At 43.2% G+C, this 21,162-nt stretch overlaps 1 protein-coding gene across 4 annotated transcripts in view; it reads left to right on the top strand.

Annotated features, from left to right (window-relative positions):
• Positions 1-21,162, top strand: part of SPTLC3 (serine palmitoyltransferase long chain base subunit 3) — a 169,743-nt gene that overhangs the window by 114,183 nt on the left and 34,398 nt on the right. For all 4 annotated transcript variants that reach the window (XM_057502720.1, XM_036892253.2, XM_057502722.1 and 1 more), the window contains 3 exons: positions 3,699-3,804; positions 11,275-11,494; positions 20,459-20,585. In XM_057502720.1, coding sequence (XP_057358703.1) covers positions 3,699-3,804; positions 11,275-11,494; positions 20,459-20,585 — 453 coding nt within the window. The remainder of the gene's footprint in view (positions 1-3,698; positions 3,805-11,274; positions 11,495-20,458; positions 20,586-21,162) is intronic.

Here is a 21,162-nt window from a genome sequence, read left to right as displayed (position 1 = left end):
TGTGCCCCCACACAGTTCCCTGAATCGCATGTCACCACTGAGGAGCCCATCTCAGTACTTTGTCTATTTCCACAGACTCTCCCACCCCCACAGCATTAGGACAAGAGACTGAGACACTGTTTCCAAGCATCAGGCTCTGCCTGCTCTTCCTCTGGTGCCCTCCAAGGTCAAAAGTTGCTGGTATGTGGACCTTCCTCAGGGTCCACAGGCCCTGCCCCAGCACCTGCCTCACCCTCAGGCCCAGCCCAGGTCCTCTGCTCCCAGTTGCCTTTTACACTCTTGCAAGATCACCTTGGTTCTTTGACCTACAGAAGACCATGCCACACCTTATCTTCAGGAAGAGGCTCTTTGAACTACACCCAATCTCTCTTCTAGAAGATTACTGCTTCCTCGTTTCCTTGTGCCTTCTCTCCAGAGGACTCTATCTGCAGTTGCAGCATTCCCAGACCCCAGAGGCATGCTGATATTATCTGGGCTGTGAGTGTACGGACAGGCCCAGAAATAGGCTCTCAGCATGTGTTCATCGCCTAAGCCTGATTGTAGCTTTTGGCATACAGTTGAGTTATTCTAGGTATTTCGTAATTCATGAATCCAGTCAGCCATTCCTGTGACAGACCAGGACTTACTTTGCACCAGCCACCAGAGCATGGCCTCCATACTTTCATTTTTGACATCTAAATGTTCGTCACCCACCATGCCAGCTCGCTCCTCCCAGCCCCTCCCAAAGCAAAGGAAACCGCCTTGGCGAGCCAGACTTGGTGAATAATGTCTGAGGCACTGTTGATTCTCACATGTGGCAATTACAAGTCCCATAGTCATTATACACTTGTAACAACATTATGCAATATAGCTGTGTGTGTGCCTTGATAGCATCAAATTTATTCTTTTGATTTCCATATCCCAGTATTTTCTTTATAACCAACAAGAAACTGGTATGGTTGGGTTTGGGATTTTTTTTTTTGTTTCTGGTTTTGGTGGTTGCTTTGGGTTTCACAAACCTCTGGCGTAAATTTGCTCATCAGACAAAAAAACCTAATCTGATCATTCCTCCCTACTTTTCAGAGGTGTCACGAGGATTAACATAATTCAAGTGTAAGTGCTTTAATAAGCATTATTATTTAAAAATCCCTAGCTGATGTTAGCATGGGGCTTGTGAAACAGTAGAATTCCACAGGCCTGCTGCAAGTAAACCAAACCCCCTGAATTCTACCAGTCAGTGACCCACACACTTAGCCTTGCAAGGCAAGACCCCAAGAACCAGGGAGGGACCATCAGACACTAGAACAGGTCTGGATCCACCAAGGTGATCTTGCAAAGTCACCCATTTCTCTGTCCAGCCTCTGTCACCCTAAGAAGTCAGCAAGTTCCAGTCTCACAGGGGAAAAACAGCTGATTGATTTTCTTTTTCTCAAGGACCCCAGTGAGTGGACACCAGAGGCCTTGTGAAATCCCACCAATAGCCTCCCCCCAGGGAACTGTCCATTCAGGATGAGTCCCTGCCACTAAGAGACTGGGAATCCTCTCACTTCCTTCCGCAAAATGCATAAAACATATCGTGACCATTTAAAGGCTTGTTTTCTCTTCCACTTGTTTTCTGTCCCACTTGTTAATAAAACAGGGGGGAGGAGTTTCTCCTTTCTTTAATGGAGTTCATTTTAAACATAATCCCACACAAAGCCTATATTATGTACGTGACCTTTTTGATTGGCCTAAACTTTACAGTAATCTCTGCATGTAGATTTTTCAAAATCCTTAAAGATTCCTTTTTAAGCAACTGACAATTTAGGTCACCTGGGTTTGTTTTTATTCCTGTGTCATTGGAACCACTCTCACCAGGTGTTGCTTCTGCATAAAATTGTATAAACTCCAAGTCCCAGAAAGAAGAACTATCTTTAAGTAGCATAAAGCACAATGTTCGTCATTTCTTTTTTCCATTCAGAGACTAACAAGCCTGAGGTAGATGACAGGAAAGGGAGCTGTTTGTCCCAATCACAACATCTGAGGATCCCAGCCTAAAGCAAATGTCTATACAGGCGAAGAAGTTTTATTACCCCAGAATTCTCAGAATAAGACAGTTTATTTTGTTTCCTTGGCTGCCATCTAGTGGTAGAATGAGGTAGTGTCACAAAACATGCTACCTCCGTGAAGACTCAGAAAGAGGTATCTGCCTATCTTTAAAACAAAAGCAAAACACTGTTAAAGAACTGTTGCAGACACAAGGCAATCATCCTTTCTCATAATTACTATCTAGATCTAAAAGAGTCATTCTCTTTGCTGTTTTCTGGTTCACATTCTTTTCCATGAGAAGACAACTGATTCAATCATCAAACACTGACTGAGTCCTAACACTGTACTGTGAGGACAGGGCTCAGAACAAGTGCTAAAACAGACCCAGCCACAGATTGGAGACTAACAGCCAAAGTCACAGGGCTCTGCATTGACACAAGGAACCTCAGCTCACCTGCGCCCAGACCCTGATAACCCAATGAACATCTGCTTCTGCGGCACACTGCTTCCTGTGTGCAGTGACCAAAAACCGATATTGACTGTCCTGCTTTGGATTTATCTAAAGGTTGTGCCTGTGAGCATTCTACTTGGGATCACTAATGCCTGTTGAACATTATATAACAGTTATTAACATTATATAGAAGTTCAGTAGCATCTCCACCTGTTCAAATTAAAGTTGGTTTCCAGAATTAAAATACTTCAGTTTCAGATTCTCAAAAAGAGAAAGCTTAGGGGGGTGCAAAGAAATGTAGTGGAAATATGATGAGTCTAGAAAACATGTACATAAGCTTCTACCTTTTTCTCTCTTTCTAAGCTTTGTATACACACACACACACACACACACACACATAAAAACAGCTGGACTGGTAGGCAAATCTTTCCCAACTGTTTCTCAACTCCTGGCTCTGCTGTTTACGGTCATAGACCTCAGGCAATTTACCAGAACAGTTTGTGTCTCTGTTTTCTGAAACATAAAGTGGAGATACCCCTCCTTAGGGTAATTGTGAGGACTAAGTGAATTATTCCCATTTCAGAATGTTCTCAGAAGGCTACCTGGAAGGCAAATGGGGCTCAGTAGTTATGAGGTCTTATTTAATGTGTCCAGAAGCCTATAAAGAACTTGCAAATGAGTGCTCATTGTTCCACTGCCTTGAAGTTGTGAAACCTCCAAGGTTGGGGGATGTTGAAAGTCAAGTCCCAAAGGTTAGGAAATGTGACCCCTCTCAGCAACGTGGTTGCTCAGTGTAAATTAGGCTCAACTCTAATGTGCTCGTGGCTAAACACTTGGTGAGTGTTAGTTAATGATACCTCTCAAAGTTCATTTTAACCTGGCAATGAAGCTAAAGCCTAAGGGATGCATTTAATGTAGAATTTCAATCTCTGCTGACACAGGAGATGAGAGCCTGTTCATCTCCTATAACCTATGAAACCAAGTGCCTCCAGTGGAGGTTCATTCTTCCTGCTATAAAAACGTGACATGTCATCCTGTCATTTAAATGTTAAATTTTACCAGAAAATAGACCTCTCTTTCCTACCAGGTGTTCTCTGATTCCCCCTTTGCTCTCAGAAAGTTCAGCCTAAAATAAAGTTAGCCTGAGTCTAAAAAAACTCATGCCGTCTCAAAAAAGAAAATAGGGAAGGAAAAGAAAGACCTACTTATAACTAAATTTCTTTATCGGTGTTATTTAAAGACATACCAAACCTAGAGAAGCTCCTGAGAGATGCTGTGATCTACGGCCAGCCGCGAACCCGCAGAGCCTGGAAAAAGATTCTCATTGTAGTGGAAGGCATCTACAGGTATGTAAGCCACCAGAGGCATTAATGCGGAGGCCCACAGCAATGGGGAAAGGCTTACCTGTCCTAGCTAAGTGGGAAAATGACTCACATACAGGTATTACAGAGGGACCTGAGCCAGAGCTATCAGTGCAAGCTGTCAGGCCTAGGGTCACCTGTCTTCCCAGTGGCTGTACAAAGGGCAGAGCACCTTGGAGGCTGGCATGCTTCTGAAGGTGTCCTCAGAAATGCCCTCACGAAGCATTGCTAACTTTCATTGCTTTTTCCATTATATCTGGCTGTCCCACAGTTTCAAAGGCCTTTGGAGGCTGGGCTGTTTGACATTAGAATGCTCTTTGCCTTTATGGCAGTATTAGATGTTGCTGCTGGGTGCCCAGATGCTCCTAACTGGACAGTGCATGCAAACTCCAGATGCTAGACTTGGCCAATTACTGGCATCAGAATACAAAAGGCCTGCATATTTTCCTCAAGGTAAAACCAACCTAGAGTACAATTCTTGATCCTGAGCTGGGCAGGCTTGGGAGCATGGGTGTGTGGGATGGTCTTGGTATCTGAAGGTATGCTTAACTTTCTCTGAACTCCTAGCTGAGCAGATAATACAGCCACTAAGCCATTCAGACCTGCACTTTTGTATTGCAGGTTGTGTTGAATTTGATTCATTCTCTGTCTGAATTGATTACATTACTGAAATAGAAATTGCCTCCAAGGTTTTCTTCTGTTGGATGACCTAGTCCATGAGTTAGGGAAACATTGTCTCAGAGTACTCACTCCTAAATCAATTCTCAAACAGTCCTAATTTAGAGGAATCAAGGGAGATGTTTCCTATGAGACAATTATAGAAAAGGGACCAATATTGGAAGCCGGGAATGAGGGCTTAACTACCTATCAAGGAGGAGGACAACTGCAAAGAATACTTGACATCAGAGTAGCATTTCTTTCCACTAATCTAATCAGTGCCTGAGTACTCATCATTTCCATCATATGAATAACTAACATGCAGCAGAAGAGATATGTCTCCAACCCTTTTGCAAAAAGGAGGTGCTTTCCCTCAAATTTAGAATAATAATAATAAGTGTAGCATCACTGATTGTTTTTCTCCAGTCCTGCTGCCCCAATGGTTGGTGTTCTGGGTGTTCCTAGTGCTAATGTAGGGTGGCAACATTGTTATTTCTAGTTTTTGGTAACCTGCTTTCTGCATAACCTGCAAAGACCTCCTCAAGCCATCCCTGAGAGGGTGTCCTTTCATGAAGTCAGAGATCAGCCAAAACAGTGTTCTCAACCAAGGTGGTTTCTCCCCTACAACCCACTCTGACCTTAGATGCAATTAGCAGTTTTCAGCTGTCAAGACAGTAGCACACTCCTGGCATCTAGTGGGCAGGGGCTAGAGGTGCTGCTGAACACCCTGCCATGCACAGGACAGTCCCCTACAATGGAGAATTATCCAGTTCAAAATGCCAGTGGTGCCAAGGTTGAGAAACCTGGCTGCAGAATAATTTAAGTGCTCACTGGCCCTGAATTTGCTGCTTTTAGGAAATAATCTTGCACTGACTCTGGGCTGTCATAACTTCAAGCATGGGTCTTTCTCCCTTGTGATCTGTGCCAGCTGCCAGCCTGGGAAGGAGCCCTTATCCAAACACCTGTCATTCAGGCCTGGACTAGTGGGTGCACAGATCAGCTGAGGGAGAGCAGACTGGGCATCTCCTTTGATCAGAGTAAACAGAATCCAGCTGCAAATAAATAGAACTTGGCTCTGCTGAAGGAAAGTTGCATTTTAAGCACTTTGATCATGGCTGAACTTAAGTGGACCACCAGCATTTTACTGTCAAATATTCCCTTCAGCTACACGGAGAAACCACCCCAGCAGCAGGACTTGTTCATGGCTGTGCTGGGCCTGTGTCCTACCATCATGTCAGGAGGACAGAGGGGCCCGGCGTGGACTTCTGGCTCCAAGCCAGCATGGCACCAGCGCACACCTTGGGCTTCACTAGCAGTGATGACCACCCAAAGCATAACGGCCCGCACAGCAGGGTGCTGTTATTTCCCGCACCACTGTGGGCTGTCTGGACCAGCTGGGTGGTTCTGCTCTCATTGTGCTGGATGGGGCCATTCACGGGGCTGCAGTCAGCCAGGAACTCAGCTGGAGCTGGAACATCCCAATTGCTCTCACCCATACCTTTGGGCTCTTGCTGTGGCTGCCGACGGAGACACCTTGTTCTCTTCCCTTCTCTGGGGTGCCTGCTCTCTGTGAGGCCGCTCTCATTTCGTGGGCTAGCCAGAGCTTCCTTCCAGCATGGCACTGGCTTCCAGGAGAACAGAAGCAGAGGCTGCCAGCCTTTTAGGGACTGGGCCCAGAACTGCTACAGTGTTACTCTGGCTGCCCTCTATTAGCCGAAGCACATCACAGGCCAGCCTAGCACCAAGGGGTGGGGAAATCCTCTTGATGGGAGGACGGCTTGTAGGGGGGGAATGGGGAAACCTGCAGGCATCTTTGGAGGCAATCTACCACAGCAACTCAGGCAGCCTGGATTTGTACCCAGAAGTCTCCATGGACTTGCTGTCCCAGAGAGTTTCTTTCTGTCTCAACCATAGAAAAATCTTGTCTTAAAGGCTTCACTCACAAGAAGCAGTGGCCATCTGTGAGGCAGTCTTCAGTACCTCCTGGGCCTCAGTTTCCACACCTAGAAAATAAGGCAGGCTACCAGAGGCTGGAACATAGGGATGATCTCATTTGCTATAGAATAATTTATACCAGGTCTTGGCAATGAGTTTTGGCCCCGGACAAGTTCACTATGGATTCAATGTGACCAAAGAAATGACAGCAGAACGTTCTTGGAGTGGAAGGGTTATACACAACTTTATTCCCATGGTGGCAGGTCAATCACTAGAATCCTGTCCACTTAGAGCAAGTCTGCACACAGCAAGCTGATCTCTGCCTCTGGGGCCCTCTGCCCCCTCAGCTGTCTCAGTCTCTGTCCTCAACGCTGCCACCACTCCAGCCTCTGCTCTGCTCTCCGGCAGCCTTGCAACTGTGCCGAGTCATCCAGAGCACTGGGCAGGGCTCTTAATATAGAGTCAATAACAATGTATTGCCCACATGTGTGTAGTGAGCTAGCCGACCAGGGCCAGGTGAGAATCCTGGCCACAGGAACCTTCACTATCCACTTACCAGAAAAGGAAATTAATTTCCACAAGATTTTCCCAAGGGCCAGGGTTAATAATGTGAAATCAGTAGTTCACAAATGCACTTCCAACTTCTTAGAGATGTATCATGGATACGTACCTGGTTGATATCTACACAAAGCATCCTTTGAATTTTCACATGCAGATATTTTTGTCCCTTGCTTGTGACTTACCACCACGGGCCCCCCATCACAGAGAGCTCATATAAATGAATTTTTTCATAATTCCAGAAGAGAGCAGTCAACCAAATCAAACAATTTCAGGCAGGTATCAAGGTATAAAAGACTAGATTCTAAATCTGAGAAGTCAGTAAACTCCACAAAAGCAGCTAGGGTAATGGTAATAGAAGATAGATCATCTAGGTATTACAATTTATACATAGAATACAGAGGAGTCAGGATTTGGAGGGAGGTCTGGAACCTGGGTTCAAATCCTGTTATTGCTTTGTGCCCTTCCTAGGGTTCTTTTGTAAAATTAATGAGATCACATCAGCTAGTCCCTGGCAGAAGCCCAGCCCATAGCAAGCTCACAACCAGGACAGATAACTAGAGAAAGCAGAGCTGGGATTCCAATCAAGCAGGCCTGAGACGAAGGCCCAATGTAAATAAGGAGTCAGCCCTGTGCCTGACTCCTGCTCTTACCTCTTTCTCTCTTCCCACGTTCCTTTCTTCTCTTGGATTATATTTGGGGCCTACCAAGGTGATTTTTCCACCATAAAAGTTGGCAAACTAAGGGCTTCATTCCCAATCCTGCTGGTATATAACACTGTTTATATGTGGATAAGGTGGAGAGAGGGAGATTTCAAAAGGAATCTTGTCACTTAGCTAATACGTATGTCATAAAAAAGATATATAGAAATTATTCACCGGTTTGCTGATTTAAGAATAATTCAAGCACAGAGCTTCAAATTAACTGGCAGAATTATCTTTACCCACAGTTGTATTTTAGTTGTTTTTATTCTACTGAAGTCAAAAGAAATTACAACCTTCCATTCAAGAAGAAAAAAATAAAATACTTCTCTTGTTTTCTTTATAATTTTGGCACTATTTTTTGACAGCAATTTATGGGAATAACATAGATAGCCTTTTTATACAAACTCAATATCCCACTATAGGAAAAGATTCAGTTCATATTGGGTCACATTGAGAAAATGAAAACTTAGTGTGGGTGAATATAATTCTTTATAAAAGCTGAGTTCTCTCTAAGACTCATGTGTACCTGCATTAACTCCAGAAATCAGCAGTGTTGTAGAGTCATTAATCTTAGAGGAAGAAATATAAACCAGGTGGGCAGACTCCTAACATCAGCTAGACCAGCCCAAGAGAGGATGGCTAATTAGCTGCCCTGCATGTCTGCAAACTGTTCAACATTAACTCTGGCTGGGTCCTGCCAAATTCAGTTGCAGCACAAAGAATGGCTCTATGTGGCATGTAAGGTTTTTAGATATTTTTGTTACTAAGTTATGACATTTTAAAGATGGGAAGAAAATTCTAGAATTTTGAGGGCATACAGCCATTTATTATGTATGACTCCCATATACCTCTTTGCTAAAAGACTCAACACAGAGCATTGTCAAGCGATCCCTATTTCTTAAGTTAGACTTCATTGCAACCATTTCCTCCTAAGCTCCCCCTAAGAACAAGAACCCACTGAATGTTCAAAATGTGCCAGACACTTTATAAGCATTACTCCCAGTCATCCTCATAAGAGATTCCATCATCATGCCTATTTTACACGTGTGGAAACTGAGGCAGAGAACTCCATGTAAGTTGCCCAAGGCCTCAATAAGTGGTATGGCTGCCAACTAAGCTAGGCAATCAGTTGGCTGTGCCATCTCCTCCTCAATCAAAACTATTTTAAGAAGGAATCAATCTAAGAAAATGTTGGATTAACTCACAAACTTATCTAAGAGGACATGACAGTATTTAGTCTTCATTTTATTAAAATTTGAAAACAGCTCTTTAGAAAGAACTTGTGAAAAACACAAATGTAATAATCTGGACTTCATTAAAATTAAGAACTTCTGCTCTGCAAAAGATGACATCGAGAGAATTTGAAGATAAGTCACAGACTGGGAGAAAATATTTATGAAAGGTACATCTGATACAGGACTGTTACCTAAAATATATAAAGAACTGCTAAATAAGAGTTTTAACAATGAGAAAACAAAATTCTGATTTAAGAATGGGCCAAAACCTTAGCAGATACTGCACCAAAGAAGAAATACACATATGAAAAGATGTTCTACATCATATGTCATCAGGGAAATGCAAATTAAAACAATAAAATACCACTACACTCCTATTAGAAGGCCAAAATCTGAAACACTGACAGCATTAAATGCTGGCAAGAATGTGGACCAACAAGAACCTTTATTCATTGCTAGTGGGAATGCAAAATGTTAGTCTCTACAGAAGACAGTCAGATGGGATTTTTTATTAAACTAAATTTACTCTAACCAAACAATCTAGCAATCATGCTTCTCAGTATTTACCCAAAGGAGTTAAAAACTTGTGTTTTCACAAAACCCTGCACAAGGATGTTTATAGCATCTTTATTCATAATGACAAAATTTGGAAGCAACCAAAATGCCCTTCAGTCAGTGAGTGGATACATAAGCTATGTTACATCCAATGGAAAATTATTCATCACTAAAAAAAATGAGCTATCAAGCCATGAAAAGACATGAAGGAACCCTCAATGCATATGACTAAGTGAAAAAAGCCAATCTAAAAAAGGTTACATAGTGTGTGATTCCAACTATAGACATTCTGGAAAAGATAAAACTATAGACACAGTGAAAAGATCAGTGGTTGCCAAGCGTTGGGTTAAGCTTAGGCAGAGCACAGTGGAATTTTTAAGGCAGTGAAAATAGTCTGTATGGCATTATAATGAGGGGTACATTGCATTTTACACTTGTCTGAACCCATAGAATGTACACCACCAAGAGTGAAGCCAAGGCAAACCACAGACTTAAGGCGATGATGCATCAAGGTAGGCTCATCAATTGGAACTAATGTACCATCTAGGGGAGAATGTTGATAAGGGGGAAGATTATGCCAATCTGAGGCAGGGGGTGTAGGGAAATCTCTGTACCTTCCCCTCAGTTTTGCTGTGAGCTTGAATAAAGCTGCTCCAATAAAAAGTCCTTTAAGAAAAAGGAAAAGCATGAATGTTGCCATCGATGATCATCTTACCCCTCCAAACCGGCACCCATTGGTCTGGGTAACTGCACAGCCAACTGGGCTGTTTTGACTGAATTGACATAACACTTCAGTTTATTATTTTTAAATACATTAAATTTAATAAATAAACTAATTAGGAAGAAGAGAGAAGTTCAGATCTCTGTTTGTGTCAATTGATTAGTTCTTGAGTTAAATTGACCAGTTGCTTGAACTGTTTGACAAGTGCCTTTGTGTGGTGATGGTGAGTGTGTGTGTGTTTTTATAGAACTGGCCTGTCAGCTCAGTCAAAACTGTGTGCAGTATAGACATAGCCTACAAAGTGCTCTGAGAGCTGATTTGAGTCAACAGTTCTTTTAAATCCATTCATCTCTAGAGATGAATTTTAATTTTATGTATTTATGTACTTCATATTTTTTCCTTTGCTGGAGGACATGATATATATTTTTGCAACTTATAATTCCATGAAAAATTAAGAGCTGAGGGCTAAAACAAAGGAGTTAATCTGTAGCGGTGGTTCTCAAAATGTTGTCCCCAACCAGCAGTAGGGCTTCTCCTGAAAGCTGGATAGAAATGCAAATTCTCAGCCCATGCAGATTTACTAGCCAGAAAGTCTTGGGGTGGGCCCAGTAATCTGTGTTTTAACAACATTCAGGAGATTTGGATGTTCACTTAAGATTGAGAACCATTGCCCTAAAGGAACAGAAAGAGGCAGGCTAGTAAAGATTTTTATTGCCATAGAGCAATTTAATCAAAACTAGCAAAATGCCTAGAATCCAAATGCTCAGTCTAGTTACACTAGGTGGCTTAACAAGTAAATTGATCAGCAAAGCAGTGAGACAATTGTTTACTTGGAAATTAGCTATAACAACTCAAGCACTTAAATCCATTGGATGTAAATTATTTTTTCGAGTAAAACAATGTCATATTAGCCTTACAAGATTGAGAGGGTTATCTCAGCCAAATAAAATGTGCCTTAAGAAGAAAGGAATGGCATGGCCCAGTCATCCCCGACTGGCATCAGGGCAAGGCTAAGTATTGAAAGGGAGACCACCACAGTGCTTCCCAAAAGGGTACGCACTAGTGACAAGCATTTCTCCTTATGCCCTAGCATGGAAGGTTCCATTGTGCGTCTGCCCCAGATCGTGGCTCTAAAGAAGAAGTACAAGGCTTACCTCTACATAGATGAAGCTCACAGTATTGGGTCCATTGGTCCCACCGGCCGGGGTGTTGTAGAATTCTTTGGAATGGACCCAGGAGATGTTGATGTGTACATGGGCACATTCACCAAAAGCTTTGGAGCTTCAGGAGGTTACATAGCTGGAAGAAAGGTAAGAGAGGGACTCCTTATGTCTATTTAAAATCTGAACAGTCTGGGGACACAGTCTGCAGGGCTCCCCTGGGTGCCAGAGAGCTTCAGTTCAGTTCAGCATTTTGACCACGATTGATCACTGCAGCCCAGATGCAATGGGTTCACTGCTGAGCAAGGCCCCGAATGTCAAGGGGCTCACCTTCTAGCAGTGTAGAGGAGCATGTGATGAGGAACCACATTCCCTACTCCCCCCTTATCCGCGGTTTCGCTTCCACGGTTTCAGTTACCCCGGTCTGGAAGCAGACGCTGCTCGTTCTGATGTCCGCAGGTCATTAGTAGCCTAACGCCTCATCACAGTGCGTATGACACTCACCTCCCTTCATCTCATCACAGAGGCATTTTATCATCTCACATCGTAAGAAAAAGAGGAGCGAGTACAGCACAAATGAGATGTTTTTGAAAGAGAGGAGACCACATTCACGTTACTTTTATTATAGTATGCTTTGTAATTGTTCTAATGTATTATTAGTTGTTTTTGTTAATCTCCTTTTGTGCCTGATTTATAAATTAATCTTGATCATAGGTATGTATGTATAGGAAAAAATATAAACCTGTACATGCTTATGTTACTCTACAAGAAGATATGTCAAAGAAATAATCAATCTTCCCATGTTTTCTTCCATCTGCTACTTCTATAGCTTTTCTTCTTCCTTCCTAATTACAACCCTTTAGTAGAATTGGTGACTCATATTGAAAATTACCAAGTATCGTAATTCTTCCAAGTGGTAAAGATACCTCAAGACAAATGCTGGGCATAGAAGCCACAGGGCATAAATCTGCAAAGAAGTAAAAAGCTAACCTTTTCAAACAATAAGGCTTCTCTCTCACTTACCAACTTTACATTTCCCTGTATGGCCCCGGAAGATGAATGGTTAGCCAGAGACGGGTAAGATTCCTCAAGGGAGGAACAACCTAAGACAGGCACAGTCGCAGGGGGGCCATCAGGTGAGAAATTGGGGATCAACAGAGGTGAGGCTTAGAACCTCACCCCCCCTGTTTTGAGAAATCTTCTGCATCCATGGATGTTTTGTTGCCCTTGTCTAGCTTGGATTAATACTTAGTCTATAGGCACAGACCTGATCATCTACATTTGCCCTCTTACAGCACTAAATTATGTTTTCTACCTTTATCTTGCATCTACCTACCACTTCAGCATTTTATTTAAAAATAATAATAATAATAATAAGGGAGAAATGTGGGATTCACATATAAATCAAGTATAAAAATCAAACGAATAATCATATCTGACTTGGTTGTTTATAGTTCATGATGCGTGATCAAAACTGAAAGTTTCTGTGATATGACTGCCCTTGTACTGTTCACCATGTAAGAACTTATTCACTATATAAGAACTTGTTCACTATGTAAGAACTTGTTCATTATGCTTCAGAATATTGGAGACTGTTGAGAATTAGGCTTGGGGTTGATTAATGATTGTGCATTGAGTCCCCTATACAGAATTTTATTTATTAACAACCATTTGATCAATAAATATGAGAGATGCCCTCTCAAAAAAAATAAAGTCCTAATCATAATATATATATATGATTCAGTACTATCTGTGGTTTCAGGCATCCACTGAAGGTCTTGAATGTATCACCTGAGCATAAGTGAGGACTGTAGAATAAAATAGAGACACTAGCGGAGTACCCAGGGAAAGACTTGGTACAAAATAAAAGGATGATTAACTGCAGAATAGTATGTCTAAGAAGTCTTAGAATGAATGTCATTCTAGCAGGCAAATGTGGAGGGGTGGGGGCATTATATTTCAGAGAGAGGAACTAAACGTATACCAAGTCACAGAAAGGATAAGGGAATGTTACACAGCTGTAAGTAGTTTGGGGTTTGAAGCAGGTAATAGCCACAAGTGGGAAAAGGCCAGGTATTATGGAGGTTGACCCTGTAAGTTGTGGGATTTAAGAGTTTTAATCAAAATTATAGCAAGATCAGAAAGGTCCTTTTAAGAGCTTTTCTCTGCAAAACAATTCTCTCCCCTAATTTTGAACAAGCCACATATCAAATCACATCATCCTCAGATATCTTACCTACGTGATTTAATTAAATTCTGAAGGGATCAGACTGGTAGTGAGTGTGATCCCTGTCATTGTAATGCCAGTATCACCATGAGTGATGCCAATGTAAACCAAAAATCTTATAAAGAAACTAAAAAGAAGAGGGAAGGGACAGGGGAAAATAAAATAAAATATTCAAACCTGGGTCTGAGGGTTAAAGGAGCCAGTTGTCTGTCCTATTGTGTCACAGTTTTATCCAAATCCTGACAGGTATCTCATGCAAGCCCACACCCATCGCAAAGAGACTGTGTGACAGTTGGTGTTGGCTCTGCCCAGCAGCGCACAAACTCCAAACTGGTGCACCCAGGTGGCCTCAACAGCTTACCTAAAATTCCCAATTCCTTACTACTGTGACCAGCAGGAACAAGAGTTCAGACTCCTGGTAAACCAGTTAGACAAATCAGGGAATGCAGCAGAAAACAGGCTGGTCATTGAAAGCCCATGATTCAAAATATAGTTTCATTGTGGTCACTCACCCTGCCATACAAAGCACAGAAGCTTAAAATGTTTGGACTTTTCAGTGTTCTTTACCCTCAATAAGCACTACTTCCTGCTGAGCTCAAAGCAAGGTTTTCCATCCTCCCTCCACTGGGAATTAGCTGGCTAATGCTAAAAACATAGGGAATGATCTGGTCCTCCAGAACTCAGCCAAATCTGGTGAGAGTTTAAATGCTCCTTTCCTCAAGTGTCAAAGCAGCAGGATCAGAGGGTCTCAGATTTAGGAGGTCCGTTACCCGGGTTGCATTGCTGCATAAGCTTGTGGCTTTGTGATTACTTTAGCAGTTCTGAGCTACAAAATTGTTAACCAAGCGTAACTGTTTCCTGAACCAAAGACACCTGAATAAACTGAAGCAAGCTGATCCTTGAAATGTTGTCAAATTTGGTAGATGTCACATTTTTTCCCCTTAGAGATCCTTCATTTGATGCCCATTTTAAACAAAGGCTCATGACTTGCTTGAAGTCAGGACTAGCTCACTATGGTTCTCTTTCATACTCTCCATCCTGAAGTTGGCTTACCATTTTTAAAGTGTATTTGCTTTTGTCTGTGTAACTTCTATTCGTTTGGGGTAGATACTGAGCAATTGTGAAAACTTTTACTTGCATTCATCAGGATGCAGAAAAAGTATGTACATCTATTCATTTCCTTGTTCTTTAAAATCTCATTCTGTGGATACTTGGGTCCCGGGTGCTGCAACATTTCTCCTCCCTCCCATGATCCCTCAACCCCTTTACCCTCCCACTCTCCCCTGCGCCCTCCTCTTCCAGCTCCATATCACTCTGCAGTCTCTGAATTTACCACTAGATGGCAGCAAGCACTAGAGCATGTTTGACAGTCTCACTAGCCTATGCTGAGACCCGTGCGGTGAAATAGCAAATGAGAAACCAAAAAAAAACATCGGGCAGTTTTCAAGATGGGAATGGGGAGCAGGAGATAGAAGGCTACTTGAGAATGTGCCTCTATCATTCCCTGATGATTTAAAAATCAGTCAGATATACACCTGTCTGGAGTAGTTCTGATGAGACTGTGATAAACCCAGATAAACTGTGTGGTTTCCCTCCAACCTAATGAGCCCCAGAGTTAACAAAACTTTTGTATCTGCTCCTCTATACCTTTAATTTTTAAACTTACGTTAATTTTAAGCTATCTGTACTTTGAATTTAAATCATAGCTTTTATTCCCCTGGACTTTGAATAACTTTATGAAGAATGTTTATTTTTAGTTTGTCTTAAATTATGCTTTTTAACTGATAGGACATAGAATTGGACAGCTGCTAATAATTTTTGTTTGAAAAAATCTGTTTAAGTAGAGTACAGTTTTCAGAGTTTCAGCATAAATTTTTTTCCTGCATATTTTGCAATATATATCTCAATTTAGAGGGTGCTGCAGAATATCCAGGATTCTCACCAGTAGGTACAAAATTAACCATAAAAAAGTTAAAGTGTGCATACTAGGGCTTTGCATTTTTCTGAAGCCTTAATAATTGCAACTTCACTGTGCTTACAGGGATCTTAGTTATCTTGAGATTTGAAAAAAATTACTTGGTCTAAAATCTAGAAAAAGAAAAAACTGTCTGGCTCTTAACTCTCTTTGTCAATGTCAATGATAGAGTTAGTAATAGAGAGAAGACTATTCCCAGAACAGTTTCTAGGAGGTGTTAGAAATATCTGTGGAGTTGGTCAAGGTCAGAACTGTATGCATTAGCAACCAGATGTGTCATATAAGAAAAAATATTGGACACAAATAAGAAGAGACAAAATTGGTTTGGTGTGAAGATACCAATCAGATAGTAGAGATTTTTGACTTGGCCTCAGACTTCTGTCACCTACAAATTCATCTCTGCTTATTGGAGTTTACTGCCCTGGCCTTACCCTTCTCTTCCCACCTCAGGGAAACTACCAGGCAGTCTCTTAAGAGCTAGCGAGATGTCGCTATTTTGTTCACTTTGAGTTCGGAGCTTCTGTAGATGATCTGTGAACAGCCCATCTCAGAGGGCTGTGTCCTTTCAAGACCTTTGAGGTGAAAAATCAGGTAATTATTTCTCTGTACCTGTCAGAGTTCCATGCCAAGAATGGCTTCTTTGAAGAATGTCTGAATTGATGGGGCTAGTTTTCTTTACTCTTTTTCTTTTTATTTATCCAGTTGCTGAGGAGATGTGGCCAACACTGCAGACCCCAATTTTGAGGGTCCAAGTTTTTCTAAGGCATGGATCCTAAGTCCTCTTGCATACCTGGTGCCAGCCACTGGCTTTCACAGCCTCCACAGGCTGACCGGAGACTTGCAAATGAATGAAGCAAAGGTGGACTTCCTGACTGATAGGTTGCAGGGCTGGAATTCTGGGGGAGGAAAGTAGGGCAGGACAGCCAAGTTTGGGGTGAGCATTAACCCCAGAAGCCTGTGTTCCAGATGAAGGCAGGCTTCTCGCAGAAGGCAGTTCTGCCCTGTGTGCTCAGCCCTGGCTGCATTTAAGAGCCCTTTGAAGTAAATGGGGGTCATGGAATGAATGCCAAGATGTTTACTCTAAGAGCCTCCTGTCTGATTTTCTCAGAAAAGCCACCCTTGCCCTTGAACTCCAGGCCTATGGGTAGAGAAAATAATCAGGGTTTTGAACTTACAAATGGACTTGGAAACTTCTGTTGGGGAGACCTCTAACCCACCCTGAAAGAAGACATAACCCAGACTTGCCTTGAAAGACCAAAACCAACTGTTAATTCATGGCTCATGGAGCCCAGTAGGAGAACGAAAGGAGGGAGGCGGAAGCTGGGACTCAAGGCTTTCCTTGACGCTCCGCAGAAGTCACTCAAAGAGCCCACTGTCTGAACCATGCAAAAAATTAGCCCCCATCCACACACCCAGCCCCTCGGAGAAAGCAGACTCCGTCTAAAGAGGGCTGTAGGTGAGATGGCCTGCATGTTACAGGGGATGATACTGTACTGATTCCGCGTTTATTTGAACTGAGAGTTCACGTGACCTTGGCTCTTGAAGCTTCTCAATTTGCGAAGGAAAATTGGGGGTTGGGAACTGTGAGAAGAGTCTTTGGGGATCATGGAAGCTTTGTTTTCTGCATTTGATCTTTGCCAGTGATACCCAAGGCTAAAAGAATCTTACTACCCTTGTTCCTAAGAAGGCAGTTGAGTGGCTGCTATGAACTTCAGGCAATGTTACCATCCTTTCTCAGTCCCTAAAACTCCTCTGCTTTCCATGAAGTCATCAGTATTTTCCAAGTCTCTGCTAAGTACCCACACTGTGGATTTTAAGAGGAGCATGTAACTCCATCCCTGCTCTCAAGGAGGTTTGGGTGTTATTGAAGAAATAAGAGTAATGGACATGAAACATTTTGAGACTAATGCAATTCAGTCCATGGTTTAGTACCACAAGCACTTGAGTGAATGCTTCCCTGATACCCCAAAAAAGAGGAACAATCTCTGTGGATTAGGGGAAGCACCACAGGGTTAAGCAGAAGTGAAGATAGTCTTCTCTGTGCTCCCCTGGCCTCTGCTCGCCAGGCCAGCTCTTCTGCTCTGGAGAAGTCATACAGTGCGGGACTGAGGGTGGAGACCCTACAGCCAGCCTGTCTGGGTCCAAATCCTTGTGGTCCAATCACTTTTTGGTTGGAAAATTTTCCAATTGGCTCTGTGACTCAGTTATCCCATCTATAAAATGGAAATAAAAATAGTACATACCTCACAAACTCTGTGAGGTTAGGAGTTAACACATGTAAAATTCATAAAACGGAGCCTCCAGCAGCCAATGAACATCAGCTATGGTGTTAGCTTCTAGCCCCATAGCCTCCTCAGAGTCATGCAGTCTGGCGGGTCTGGGTGCTCCTGTCTTTAAAATGCCTTTCTTTTCCTTTCTTTTCACTGCTACCATTACCACCCCAATAAAGAAAGAGAAAGAACTGGGCTGAAAATCTTCAGTTTGATGTCTGGGTCTACCAATGTGTAGTTGTAAAACCTTAGAACATTACCCTCTGCAAAATGACGCAGCTGGGAAAGTGACACTCCAAGGTGTTTCTGTATTTTGCTCTCCTCCCAGGTCTAAGAATCTCTGAGTTGACAATCCATTAACAATATTTGCCAACCACATGGGGTTTTCACTATGTTCCAGGCACTCTTTGGGGCACCCTATATGTATTAACTCATGTAATTGTCATAATGACTCTGAGGTCAGTATTACTATTATCTCATTTTCCAGAGAACATAAGTTAAGCACAGAGAGGTTTAGTGACTTAGTCACAATCATGTATCAGTAAGTGGCAGAGCTGGGAATTGGACCCAAGCAACTGGGTTCCAGATCTTGTCCCAAGGCGCCAACTGCCCACCACCTTGCCTTGGAAGCACTAGTTTCTCCCTCTACTCCCACTGGCTCCTCCATTCTTTGCTGTTAAGATGCCATCCTCAGTCCTAATTTTAGCACATGTCCATGCCTCCCCCCTCCTTTGCATCTATCCAAATCCACACATCTTTCAAGGCCAGACCGCCTCCTTGAAACAGACCTTTCCTGACCTGGTTCACGTGAATCCCCACTCTCTCCTGGGGACGGGTGGCTTCCCCAGCATCCTACTGGGAGGAACCTGCTCTCAACAGAATAAACAAACCCCTGGAGCTGCTCACAGGGGTGCTGAGCCTGCAGCTATGGAGGGCAGCCTGCCTGCAGCTACCCGGGAAAGTGCTGGCCTCTCTCTCTCTGGGGCACCCCCAGCCCTCCAAAGTGGACTTCCCAGATACCTTGTGGCCAGTTCCTTAAGTCAGGCCATCATTCAGCACATGCTCTTCACATAGGGTAAAGCTCCCAACTGTTTCTAGGAGAGTCACTAAACAAAAGAATACACGGAAACTTAATTTTAATGGAAGCGGACAATGGCTGCCAGAGACTAGCCTTTCTGCCCTCTCGCCCAGAGCAAGTCCTTGTACAGACTTGCTGGAAGGGAAGGTGGAGGGAGGAAAGGGGGAGGAAGGGAGGAAGGGAGGAAGGAAGGAAGGAAGGAAGGAAGAAAAGACTTAGAAGTGGAGAGAAAAAAGGATTACATAGGGGGTGAGAGGGAATCCGAGTTGAAAGAAATGGGGAAGGAAAGAGACAGGAAGGGAGGGAAGAAACAAAGATATGAAGAGTGTGAAATGAAAGAGAGAGAGAAAGGCCACCAGGGGGAAGGATGCGGGGACCAGAGCAGGGATGAAGGGTGTACTGAGAGGGGCAGGAGGGACAGGACGCAGCTCCCAGATCCCCACGGGCCGGGCAGAGGCAGCACAGCGCCAACCGCCTGTGAGACAGGCCACTCTCCTCACTGCGGAAGGTGAGCTGCAAGCGTTTAAAATGTTTGTGAATAACCATACAGCCCACACCCCCAGGGTGATAGAAACGTGAAGGGCCAGGCAGTCCCAGGCTCAGAGGTGGGAGGATGCAGCCGGTGAGGGGCTTTAGGGGGAGCCATCATCAGCCTCTTAACCTTTCCCCAAGGTTCCAGGCCATGAGCCAGCATAGGTGGGCTAACAGATGGTCTGCCCAAGCCAGGGCTGGGCACCCCCAGATGCCATCTCTGAGGCCCTCCCCACTGTGGCATTTGTTTATTGGCTCCTTAGGGCTCTCTTCAGGCTTACCTGGGACCTTATGTTTGGCCTTAGGAGTCAGGCATGCAAGTGAAGAATTGTTCCTACACTGAAAACCACCATTCTGGAGCCTTTTCCAAATAGCACTGCACAAAAATTCCAATAGTTCCCTACTGCCCAAGGTATAACCAGAGCCTATCTGTTTCTACCCAACTCTCTGGTTTAATTTACCACCTCTCTCACCCCAATTTTCTCTTATTCTTTATCTATCTTCATCCCCCAAGGCTTAATTCCACTCACTCACTGGAGCCCTCTCTATCTTCTCCAGCTAGCAATACCCAATCTCTTTCCTCTGCAGACTTGTAACCCTGTTGCATGTACTAGTTTGCAAGTTTTGTCATATTTCCTACCCTTACTTTTCTCTGGGCAAAATCTTTTCAAGGGCAAGAACCATATCCTGTATTCTTTGGACCCTCTTAAATACTCAGCCAGTGCTCATACACACTAGGAACTCAACAAAAGTTTGGGAAACCATTTCTCGTTTATACATCTGGTTTTCCCTTACAACCCTTAATTCCAAATTTTCAGCATCCCACTTTTGCATAGTTTTGAGGTTTTTGAGCGAGACACTAGGAGAAGGGATAGAAAAAAATGAACAGCTTGGTGATGCCCGTTGAAAACTGGGCCACACTGAGGATTCAAATGTCTTGCGCCGTGATGGATGGGTATGGGTCTAGAGTGGTTCTCACAACCAACACTGAGACTTACTTGCCTTCTTTTTGGATTTCCCTCCTTTGTTAAAGGACCTTGTGGATTATTTACGAGTTTACTCACATAGTGCTGTTTATGCTACATCCATGAGTCCCCCGATAGCAGAGCAAATCATCAGATCAATTAAATTGATCACAGGACTGGATGGCACCATGCAAGGTAAGAGGGTCTGCAGTGAGCACGCCTCCCATGAACTCCTCTCTGAGCTCTCTCCATGTCCCTTCTGCCTCATCAGTCTCCTCTCTTCTCAAATAGACAACTTTGCCTTAATGTGGCCCAAGTCACAAATCAAGCCATAAATAGTACACAACACATAATCATACATGGTACATAAATGTACTAGAACTGCTGTAACACACACACACACACACACACACACACAAACACTTTTTTAAAGCAGAGGAAACTTTCTAATTCATGTCTTTAAGTCATCAGCATATTTGGTTAACTTGGTGTAATCAGTCATGACAAAATGAACAGTAGTGTGGGTATACCTGTGCTTGCTTGGGGCTGCCACTTGGGTTTCCCTGAGAACAAGTCAATTTAATATTCATTTTTTAATTTCTTCACTTGTTTATTTCTTTCTTTCCAGCCAGATGTTGGGGAAGGGAAATTTACCACTGCCCATGTGAAGCTATTATGACAAAATACACACAATTATAACTGTCCAGCCATTTCTTTGACAGAGCCACGGTGTGCTACTCTGCTCAATCCAAATGAGTTTAATCTTCTTTTT

This window comes from Manis pentadactyla, chromosome 5 (assembly GCF_030020395.1).
Source record: "Manis pentadactyla isolate mManPen7 chromosome 5, mManPen7.hap1, whole genome shotgun sequence".
In the NCBI taxonomy this organism is placed as follows: domain Eukaryota; kingdom Metazoa; phylum Chordata; class Mammalia; order Pholidota; family Manidae; genus Manis; species Manis pentadactyla.
This window is presented reverse-complemented; position numbering and strand designations above follow the sequence as displayed.